The 12,111-nt window shown below is 35.9% G+C and overlaps 1 protein-coding gene across 10 annotated transcripts in view; it reads left to right on the top strand.

Annotated features, from left to right (window-relative positions):
- Phf20l1 (PHD finger protein 20 like 1) overlaps positions 1–12,111 on the top strand; it is a 67,232-nt gene that overhangs the window by 6,429 nt on the left and 48,692 nt on the right. For 7 of the 10 annotated variants that reach the window (XM_050144870.1, XM_050144875.1, XM_050144874.1 and 4 more), the window contains exons 3-4: positions 9,563–9,734; positions 9,876–9,960. In XM_050144870.1, coding sequence (XP_050000827.1) covers positions 9,563–9,734; positions 9,876–9,960 — 257 coding nt within the window. Of the gene's footprint in view, positions 1–9,562; positions 9,735–9,875; positions 9,961–9,983; positions 12,077–12,111 lie in introns of those variants that run through there. The other 3 variants (XM_050144879.1, XM_050144877.1, XM_050144876.1) reach the window with 2 other exon arrangements.

Genomic DNA, 12,111 nt, shown 5'->3' with positions numbered 1-12,111 from the left:
CTTGGGAGGCAGAGGCAGGCAGATCTCTGTGAGTTCGAGACCAGCCTGGTCTACAAGAGCTAGTTCCAGGACAGGCTCCAAAACCACAGAGAAACCCTGTCTCGAAAAACCAAAAAAAAAGTAAAGTGGACTTAGATGAGTTCAAATAATTTCAAGATAGAGATTATTTAGCTGATGTGAGTAAAGTTTTTGTCTTTTTGTGTTTGGAATTTCAAAAGATTTTCTTTAATACTTAAAATGTAATTATTTTGAGTCATTCACTACCATTGAAAATCAGATTTCTGGTGCAACTCAGGAAAAAAATGTATAGTTGTATGTATAGTACCAAAATAATTGAATTATATATTAGGTTCATAAATGCACGTACACACACACACACCAACACACATCAGAAGGCAACAGTTTAAGGGCCCTTTGTGCAGAGAACTCAAATTGAAATGGTAAAACCTTCGTTTTAAATCCTGATGTTTAATCTGATCATTAGGTGGGCCTCTGCCTACGTGTAAACACTAGCCGTCTACAAACTAGAGCTCTGCCTGCTGTGTTTAAGATGCTAATGATGAGGCCCTACTGATAAAAAAGTATGAAAAGCAAGATTAAAAGTAGGGGAGGTGGGCTCATCAAAACACGCTTGGTTCCTCTGTCCTTGTGCTCAGCGTACTGATGTATTTTTAAATCCATTTTTTGGTTTATAAGATTGGTTGGTTTTTGTTTTTTTTAAAGCCTTATTGTCTTTGAAAAAAAAAGGGTTATTTGATAAAGTAAATTTAATTAGAATCCAGAAAATATGTGTTGTCAATGCTTTTTGTGTCACGTGTTTTGTGTCCTTGCGTTGGTGTTCTAGTGAGTGTGTCATTGTAGGTTTTTTTCCAGTTACAACCCCCGTTTCCTTTATCTCTTTTCACATTTTCTGGTTTGACAGATAATTGTATTTATAGATGGACCTGTCACAGATCTGAGATAGAAATAAAGTAGGTATGAAGAATCTATAGGTAGCTTTTCAAAACTGCTAGTCACTTAGAAGAAGAAATGGTGTTCAGACATGTAGGGAAAGGCCAATATAACTTGGAACCAAAATATAGGGGTCTGAAACATTTGGATGATAGAAACCTTTCAGTCCAGGTAGGGTGTTCATATAGTGGCAGAGATTGGGCACAAACTAAAAAAGAATGAATGTTTGATATGTGGTTTAAAGGCAGCCATTATTTTCTCTACATATCCCTTTCAGCATTCTTACTAAATGTTATCATTGTTGATATACCATTATGCATAGTGGGTATTTATTTTAGATAATAACTGTCCTATATTCTTGGGCTAACAGAAACCGATTTCAGACATGTTTGTCTAAGAAGCAGACTGTTTACAAGAAAAGGTAAATTAATTTAGTTTCCATATTGTTTTCACTAGTAAGAACCTACTGGATTTGAACCATCATAATGATGAGTTGACCAACTAGTACATAATGAGAATCTATAATAATTGGTTAAAAAAATTATGGACTAAAATCTGAGTTCAGGGATCTGTCATTTATTACTTCTTTAACTTGAACAAGTTACTGAACCTTTAGCAACACTGGTGACCTCACTTTTTTTTCACATATCTGTACTCCTAGCACCCAGGAGGCTGAGACATTATTTTGAGACCTAGCAAGCTTTGTCTGCATGTAAGACCCAGTCTCAAAAACAGCAAATAGTGGGGAAGTAGTATCTCACATAAAGAATCCTTTGAGGGTTAAAATACCCATTACATTGAAAAGTTAACTTAGCATGACTTCTTCCTCATGGTAAAGATACATGATAAGCATTAGCATCAAATACAGTAGAGCCAAGTGAAACAAGGAGCTAAATCTGTAGAACTCTCAGTCGGGGCATAAACAAACCCTATTTTTGGAAATATTCAGAATGCTAAATATTAAAGAGAATTAGACAGTTGCAATCTAGAACTCTGGATTTTGCTGACATAATTTTTTTAATTTTTAAAAATCTGGTTCTAGAAATTCAAACAAATTGTTCAAAGTACATAAACTTTGAACAATACCAGGGAAAGGAAGAGCATGCTTTAGTAAAGGTGGGAGGGAGTCCTTAGTAATCTAATGTTTATAGTATGAGAATGTAATGGGTACAAAACTAAGAAGCAGATTGAAGAAAGTTTCTGCTGACAAGTGTCACAGGAGTGTTTGCAAAAATCTGGGAAAAAAAATCACTGATGAGAACTTTCAGAATTCAATGTTAGAGAGGATGTGTGTTTTTTTACTCTTCCCTAATTAACAGTTTTTCCCTTTATTTTACATTCCAACCACAGTTTTTCCTCCCTCTTCTCCTGTCCCCCTCCCCAACACACACACTGCTTCTACTCCCCTCCTCATCCTCCTCTGTCTCCTTTCAGAAAGGACAGGCCTCCCATGCACTTAAACATAGCATGGGCACATCAAGTTGAGGTAGACTGAGTTCTTCCTCGTGCACAAAGGCTGGGCAGGGTAATCCAGCATGGGAAACGGGTTCCCAGAAGCCAGCTAAGTGTCAGGGACAGGTCCTCATCTCACTGCCAGGAGCCTTACAAATAGACCAAGCCACACAACTGTCTTACACATGCAGAGGGCCTAGGTTGGTACCATGCAGTCTCCCTAACTTGGTACAGGGTCCATGTGCTCCCATAAGCTTAGATCGGCTGTCTCTTTGGGTTTCTCTGTCATGACATTGATACACCCCTCACACTCCTACTTGTACAATCCCTCCTCCCTTTCTTCAGGAGGACTCCCAGAGCTTGGCCCAATGCTTGGCTTCCATCTGCATCTGTTTCCATCAGTGACTGAATGAAAGCTCTCTGTTGACAAGGTAGCCACCAATCTGATTACAGTAAATGGCCAGTTCAGGCACCTTCTTCACTTATTGCTAGGGCGTCTTTCTTTGCTGGAGTCATCCTGGTGGATTCTTGGGAGTTTCCCTAGCACCAGGTTTCTCCCTAGTCTTCTGCCCCACCACCAAACAACCTCCTGCACCAATAATCTATTATATCAATGTTCTTGAGAATCTAAACTATTTCATATATTTATTTCTTTTTATAATACCAAGTTTAAATTATGATTTATGTTTACATTATTGTGTTAAAATGTGAAAAACTAGCATGCATGTGGGACAGCAGTAACTTTAAACATACTAACAGTGATATTGTTGCATCTTTAGTGTAGTAGGAGTGAATAGGTGAAGGAATATTGAAAATTACAATGCATAATATAAACTTAACGTGCTTCCAGGAAGCTAACAAAATAAAACAGTTATTAGGTTACAAGACTATTGTATTTACTTTAATTTTTATTTGGCAAGTGATCATTCAACCTAATAGTCATACATAAGGCAACTCTTACCTCTGTTTCTGGCTATCCTAGTAGGTTTTGTATACTATAGTAGTTACGTGATATAAATGAAAATTTCATCTATATAACTTTTATATTGTCAGTTTTTACCTACTTGAGTGTCCTAACATTAGATTATTCTTAACTCTTTATTTCAAGATTCTTTATTACTATCATTTAAAACTTACCTAATTTTGTCAAGATTTCCTAATATTCTCTTTAAAATAATATTTGTGCATGTTTTGTGTTAATGTTATATAATACTATGTCATTACTCATTCTTATATTGCCATGGCTTTGATTTTCCTTTACTGAAATGAACAAAGAACTGTTAATTCCTAAATTACAAGATTACAATTTTTGTTATTGACATAAACAAATAACTATTACTTAAAAAAACAAAACTTGAAAACTTACTGGTATATTTCTTAAAAGTATCTTTGCCAGTATGTTTGCTTGACATTTATTCAAAAAGATTGGAGCCTTTTCTGGTTATATTTGCTGAGTTGTAACCTAAAAATAATTGTCAACTCTGCCCTTTGGTTTGTGTGCAAAAGATTCAAAAGTCACTCTCCTACAGTTGACTATCAGTATAAAAATATATCAAGATGTAGCAAGCTATATAACAAATCAGAATGAATTCCTTCAATATAGATAATGCTTATTTTACTGCTTCTCTAAAATGTTCTTAAAATTAATCCATCAGATTATCATTTAACATAGCTATTTCTAGTGTTAAACATGCCTGCTGTCTCATGCCTCTGCTCTCTAAAGATAATAAATAAAGAACTGAAGGTAGTAGATTGCCTTGCTTTCTAGAAGATATGTGTTCTGGGCATTCCTTTAAAATTTTTTTCTTTTCATGCCCCTTCCCCTTTAAAAAACTTAATTCAGTTTAGAGTACCTGTCTGAAGAAAAGTCATCTACATCTCTGCTGCATTTGGCAACAAAGAAATTGTCCAGTCTCTTAGGGGATTAGTTAAGACAATTATAAAGTGAACAAATATAATCACACACATGCACATATATAACAAGTATATTTTGCATATATATGTATGTTTATATAGCATATATGTGTTTGTAAATTTGTGTGTATACACACATAGCAAATATATATATATATATATATCCTATAGCAAATATAAGACAAAATGAGCAGTGTGAGCCAGGGTTGGTATTCAGTAGCAGCGGTGGCTCCTTTCTTGGACTGCTTGTGTTCTCCTTGTGTTTTCCCAGCACTTTGGAGTTGATGCAGTTGGGAACTGAAACTGTTCAAGTGCAGCTAATTTCTTTGTCCTATGGCCAGTGTCTGGTTCTTACTGAGTTAAGGATTTAGTCTACAATCAATAGGTCCTGTAACTCTCTGAACAGTCTTATACAAGTTAGAAGCATCAGTTACTGTTCTAAATAAACAAATTTTTATTCAAGTTGGAAATGTCAGTTACAGTGCTGAAATTACAGTATTTGGACAAGGCAGTGAAATCTCAAAAGTTCTGAGAAGGTGAAAGTCATTTTTATTTTTGCCAATAGCATTTCTGTGTTTATAGCCCGGGCTGTGGTTAAACTTGGCTATTAGAAGACATAGACCTGGAAAGACTCAAATACCAAACCTAACGGCCAATTAAAATTAGCAAAAAAAATTTTTCAAGTCAAATATATTCTGTCTCCCAGCTTCCAGGATATAGGACTTAGAAAAGCTAAGTTAACCCAGAACAATGCAGTAAATCGTGCTGGGCCAGACTCTGGTATACTGACATCATCTGCCTTTTGAGGTGGACTTTTTGTGGGGAAGGTAAATAGTGAAAGCTTTGTTATTTTTCAGCAGTAGTAGAAAAAGGGCCAGAGAACATTCTATAGGATTTTGGCATCGAGGAGTCATCCTTTTGGTGAGGTGACATTCTCTTCATCTCTTTCTATTAAATCTTTGAGATGGGGCAACTATGGAGATTCCCTCTTCACTTTTGTCTCTAGTCATTTAAGTCTAGTCTAGTCTTACTTGACACTATGGATTCTGAAATCTTTATCTCCCACTTAAATATTTTCCTGAATCATTCATAGATGTCTGAGACTAAGCCTAATCACTATTCTTTACTGTAACAGCTTTCTGTGATTCAGCCTTTAAAAGTGTCAAAAACAAAAACATTAACACCACATCTTCCAAATTCAGGAAGAAAAATCTTATGTTCAATTCACAGTCAATTATAGTAAAGCATAACTAGCATGTGAAAATAATACATGCTTTAAGATAGAAAGGCATTTGTGAATAAATTTGCTCAACAAACTTTTTTTTCACTGTGTGTATCAAAACATATACTATTAGTATGGGCCATCTGCTGGAAGAGAGGAAATAGTTTGCTGTCTAGAACTATATGTGAAATGCCATGTTGGAATGTGCATTGTACTTGTGTTGCAAAGATCTTAGCATGCTTTTTTCTTCCTAAGGTATAACCAAAGGCCAAATTAAATAGAAGCCTTCTGCTCCTTAGAACAAAGAATCGTTTCATTAGCTTGCTATTTCAAAACCCCTTGAGTTTGAAACAGGCTAACAAGTCCAGTTTAATGCTGTCCTGTTCTCACTTATCCCCTGGACTGTCTATCATATAGTCTAGCCAAATGGAATACTACTGTTGCCTTCAGGTACCCTTAAATCTCTGAAGGTGAAGTCCTTGAGGACAAATGATGCTCCTTGTTTTCCTCTATGACTTATATGCTGTAGTTTCAGAGTCATAATTTTTAATAATGAACATTTGGTTAACTATATGCTTGCATTTGTACTCAGAGTCTTAATTCTTCAAACGTCCCATCAAGTTCAATATGGACAGTGTTTCCTAAGAACCTTCAGTGAGGTTTTCATTGTCCTCATTGTTAAGCATGTGAAATAAGGTTGTCTATTCACTTTTTTCTGTATGTTTTAACCACTCATATATAGACTTCACCCCATTTCTACTGACATGGTACAGAAGCTTTTTATCAGACTCTGCTCTGAAAACTGTACCATGTATATTTTTTAGTCCTTATCTGTTAAAGCAGATTATGATATCTATAGCATGGAAAGAAACCAAGATACAGCATATATAAAGAACCAACTTTCAGTATGCAAAGACGATACACAGAGCAGCATTTCTCATTCACTTCTCCAAACTGAGCTCACTGATGAAATGCTAATAGAATTTAGTAATCTACCAACAGTGCCTGCCTCCCTGCCTTCCTCCTCCCTCCCTCCCTCCCTCCCTCCCTCCCTCCCTCCCTCCCTCCCTCCCTCTCTCCCTCCCTCCCTTTTTTCATTTTCTCCCCCTCCCACCTTTTCATAGTGCCCATGAACCAAACCTCAGGCCTTGTTCTTGTAGGCAAGCTCTTTGTTACTAAACTAAACATCCATTACTACCTTTGACTTATTCAATGTTTAAGTATATAGTGGATTTCTTGATAATATTTCTGACACCTTTAACTAGTAAAACTTGTGAAAAATAAAATAGATTATAATCCTGTGCATTTGCATTGTTTTAATTCTTGGCAGTAGTGTAGGTATGCATATCATTCTCTAAGCATTTATATAGAGACTCTGTAATGCTGTAACTTATCCTGAAGAGGTCCCCCAAGATGTAATTTGTTCAGGCTGTTGCTTTAAGGCATCCTTTCAGCCAACAGAATTTAAAATATTTTTGGAAAACCATAAGTTGCTTAAAAATAACAATCTAGATTTGCATTTTTTAAATTCATTCAGATTCTGAAGTTTTTACTGAATTAAATCATGTAATGAAGTAGAGATATATTTGACTCTGTTACTGTGGACTCTTCTCACTTTGAAGACTGTTTTAAATATACATTTAGTTCCATACATTTAGAATTTGAAGGAGCCTAGAGAGCAAAGCGCTTGGATTTTACATAAAATTTGAGTGATGGGATCAGTGAAATTAAAAGCTCCTATGCCTTGAGAAAGATTTACCAGTTTTTACAATTAACGGAAAGATCTCTTTATGGTGCTTCAATGGCTAGTAATGTTGAAAATATAGGGCATCCTTGTTGAGAGTTTTCCTGTGTGTTATAATACTTTTACATTTTAAAAATTAGAGCAACAAGGCAAATCAAGGGTAGCACTACAAATGATGAACTTTGTAGTTTTGATTTTAAGTGGCTGTATAGTCATGTCTACCCAAAAGCTAATCGAGTTTTGCTGGGCCTGATGTTTTCCTGTAACAAAATGTTTCCTTATCCACTTCTCCCTGAAGACTTAAGATTTAAAGTTAGAGTCAGCCAACAGCCCTCATAGTTGTTAGGAAATATGAAGACTGTCTGCCATTCACATTGCTTCATATTCCTGATGAAAACTGTTCCAGTAGCTTTTGTGTGTTATGGCTGTGCCAGATGCTGGGGGCTATGGGAAAGGAGCAAGGCCTAATTATTAATTACATCCAGAGCTCATAGGATAGAGCAGTGTTCTAGCATCATGATCCTTAGCTATGCATTGTTTGTAGACTTGATAAATATTTTGAGAAAAAAACATATTTCCTGTTTAGTAAAATCAGGTGCTTTATCTCCATTTCCTGATAGCAGCCATAATTCTTCAAGTAACATAACTTTTTTGATCTAGTATTTCCCTGGCGTATTTGACATTGGAAGCTTGAGACACATATAAATAAATGCCTCTGGCAGTAGAAACACTCTCCAGCCCATAGTTTTAGAGCCTATCTAGAGGAGCTTTTAACATACGGAGTTCTGTAAAGGCAACAGGAGTCCAGAAAGTTAGATGTGAGCATCGCATGTTGAACAAGTCCTTAACAATGAGAATAAAAAGGACAGGAAGGTCAGGTTAGGGTACATAGGAAGCATAGAATTGAGAGGTATGAATGGAAGGTGAAGGAGCATGGTGTGTGAGGAACCACAACAGCTCAGTGTCATGCTACAAAACTAAGAAATCGTGTTAGGAAAAATCAGCTTTTTTAGATGTGTAAATGACTAAACAACACGACTGACCTATAAAATAGGTAGTAACCTCGAAGTTACAAATGGCTTTATGCTTAGAAAGCTTTGAATTTATTTTTAAAATAGAAAAATATGAGACAAATTATTACAGCCTAATCATTTTCCATGTATGGCAGTTGAGTTCTAATGTTATTCATTTTAAACAGCTGAGTGGACATTTTAATGTAGTATGTTAGGAATAATGTAGTTTTCCTTATACAAAGTTTAAATGAATTATTTTTTTTACTTTGAAATTAATCATAGGATAATCTACCTGTGAAGAAAAACAATCAAATATTTTTAAATTTACAGTCTTGGCTTTTTCCTTCCTGGCATCTATGCTTATAATAGGATGTAGAAAAGTAAAATGTGTGCTGATACCAAATGGAAGTATATGTATAGTCTGGGGAGGAAGCTCAATTGAAATTATGAAGTCTGCCCCTAAAACCTATTCAACAAAAACTGGAACTGATACTGTATACTCTGATCTCAGCTCTGGAGAGGCAGATATAGGCAGATGCCCAGGACTGGCTCTCCAGCTAGCATACCTTACCTGACAAGTTCCAAATGAGAAAAGCAAAGTGGATGACATGTGGAGAGTGGTAGCTGAGATTGTCTTCTGGCCTCCACCTTAGTGGGTTCACACTGGCATGCACTCACACAACAGGACATACACACAAGAGGAAGCAGCTGTACATGTTGAAATATTTTCTAAAGGTAATATACATATGTAATTCTAAATAACAATCTTCATTTAATTTTTTACTATATGTTATAAAGCATGACATTTGAAGATTGATATTATGCTCTGTTTGATAGGTCATTGTTTGTGTAACTGTGGAATGTCTTTAGCTCTTCCAACCATATTTTTACCAAGTTTCTATTTTTTATTGTAAATTATACATTTCATATATATAGCTTTATAACTGGGATTATTAAGTCAAAAAAGGAGGGATGTGTTTACTACTTGACAAATGTTAAAATATTAACTTTTTAAACATACAGCACTTTATGTTTTGCATTTGGAGTGTATCTGAGGGTTTATTTTCTCAGCTTTTGAGAGCAGTCATTGAAAAATGACAATAGCGATGCATAGTGTATGGGTTTAGTAGTTTAGGAGTATACTGACTTTGTTTTTTTTTTCATAATTTTAATGGTAAGTTGTACTCATTAAAATATTTCTGTTTAATACTTTATACTTGACAATATAAGGATTACTTTTGATATGAAGCTTTTTTATTTTTTGAGGTATCCATCACGAATTGAAAAAATTGATTATGAAGAAGGGAAGATGTTAGTCCATTTTGAGCGCTGGAGTCATCGTTATGATGAGTGGATTTACTGGGACAGCAACAGGTTGCGACCCCTTGAAAGGCCTGCGCTAAGAAAAGAAGGGCTAAAAGACGAGGAAGAGTTCTTTGTAAGTAGGAAGGTTTTCCCCTTTAAAGCTTTTCTATCTCTATAACGACATTTTAAAAGAATCGTGTCAAATTTAGCAGCCTGATTTTGTTAATTAAATGGGTATCATGCATGAAATTGATCTTATAAGTTGTCTGACTAGGATTTTAAAGCTGGAGAAGAAGTTCTGGCTCGTTGGACAGACTGCCGCTATTACCCTGCCAAGATTGAAGCAGTTAACAAAGAAGGTATGCATTTGACATGACCTCAGGCTTAAATGTAGTAGGAAAAATTCCTTTATTTTAAATTTCAGTTAAGGTATGTAATTGTTGTATAGAATCTTCTTTTTGTTCATGTTGTCCTGTGTGAGTTTCATGCTAGTGTTCTTTCTGGGACCATTGTTATATATTGCATGACTTGTGATTCACAGCATAAATCAAAAGAAAACGGTTGTGTTAGTGAGATTTCCCATAAGCCTGGGAAATCTTTCAGACAGATAATAAACTGGACTACTTACTGTTTTTTCAAAGAAACAAACACTGCACACTGCTTCTTTGCAGGGGCACTTGATCTACCCAGGGGATACTTCCTTTAAGTTGTGAACGACACATAAATTAGTTACAGAAGAGCTGTTTATTCTATTTGGGGTGGAAGAGTGAGGAAATGGTTAGACAGAGGCAAATATCAATATATGAGGGACTTCAGAACCTTGCTAAAAGATTTGAATTTTATTTGGAAGTGATAAAAGACAGGGAGTAAGTTTAAACTTTGGATTAAAACTAAAATTGAGCTTGAAAGAAATAGAAGGTAAAATGGAAACGGCAAACATTTAAAAGGGTGTCAAGGAATTGTGTATGAAAAATAAATCACAGTAGTCCAACTGATAATCATGGTATCATTTTACAAAGATTAGTCCCATTTATTGTTGCAGTGATTTGGAGCTGCAATTGAGACTGGTTTCATTTCTAGTGCAGGAAGAGGTGTGAGATAGCTCTGTCACTGAGTATGCAGATTGTTTTCCCCTTTCCTTTGGGTGCTCACACTTCTGTGGCGCTGTGTTCCATAGTGTATTGTTTTAAGTCTTGTACCTGTCCACTCTTCAGCGTCCAGTGCAGAGCCTGACACAGAGTAGGTGGTCAGTAGCAGTGTTGGCAAGAAGAACTAAAGAATCTGTTTTCTTGATCCACCACAAACCAGACAAAGTAAAAGCACTTAATGCTTTGTAACTTCGATCAGCTTGATGAATATGGAGCATTTTAGGACTTTCCATAATTTGTAAGCATGTGTTTGTGCAATTGTGTACATACACACCGTGCTCAAACAAACTACTGTCATTGTTTATCCTATTCTATTCATCCACAGGTTTTAAAACAGAAAATTAAGTTGGCATTAGTAGAAATGTGATGCTACTGGTACTGTGACTACTGCCATTTCTGCAGTACTTCTGTGGATTCTTCTCTGAATATTGATAGTCATTTTATAACTCTTCATTAGAAGTATTAATTTTGATTTCTATGTGCCTTACATAGTGGATGAGCTTGCCTCTTTCTTCCAAAGAAAAATAGGAGTGGGTGAACCTCTAGTTCACTATAAAAGTGAAAGGAAGCTAGCTAATGTGGACATTTAGATATTTGTGATAAAGCTTACACAAGTGAAGAGATAGTACTATAAATCTATAATTATAAGCATAAATATATAGAAGTCAGTTTAAAATCATGACCTTTTAAAAAAATAACATCAGAATGTTCCCCCCTTGAGCCTATGACTTTCCTAGGCGCCAGTCTTGACCACGTTTACAGTATCAGTCCTGAGCCTGTAGAATCTACCCATCCCGGTGCATATTGTCACTACTACACTAATGAGCACATCTTGTCCAGTGGGTTAGTATTGTAACATGTAGGCTAAGACCATTGATTACTTTCTCCCCCAGCAACCTGTACATATTCACATGAGCCACAATAATTAGATTCACTGGGCTATTTTATAAAAAAAGAGACCATGAACTTGGAAGTAAGTTATGAGTTATGAGGGTGGGGTTTGAGGGAGAAAGTAGTTGGGGAATGGATATTATTAAGATACATGTATCCATATATAACATTTTCTAAGATGAAAAAAGTGAAGAAAGGGGGTAAGAAATATGAACTAGAGTAGTCAGAGATGTTTTCTGCATAGGGTTGGTCATTGAAAAGTGGTTGAGTTAAGTGCAGTAAGAGATACAGGGTAGCATCCAAATGGAGGAAATAGCATGAACAAGGGCTGGAGTAGCAGGCCCACCAGTAGCTATACAAACAACATGGGCTACCCAGGAGTGCCTTATGGAGGAAGGAATTGAAGAAACCGTTGCAGGAATGATGATAGTGCAAGGTATGTATACAGTTTGACATTCTTAAAATTTTGCC

Source organism: Alexandromys fortis, unplaced genomic scaffold (genome assembly GCF_014885135.2).
Source record: "Alexandromys fortis isolate MF-2015 unplaced genomic scaffold, M_Fortis_MF-2015_v1.1 scaffold_2_1_26212458, whole genome shotgun sequence".
NCBI lineage: Eukaryota > Metazoa > Chordata > Mammalia > Rodentia > Cricetidae > Alexandromys > Alexandromys fortis.
This window is presented reverse-complemented; position numbering and strand designations above follow the sequence as displayed.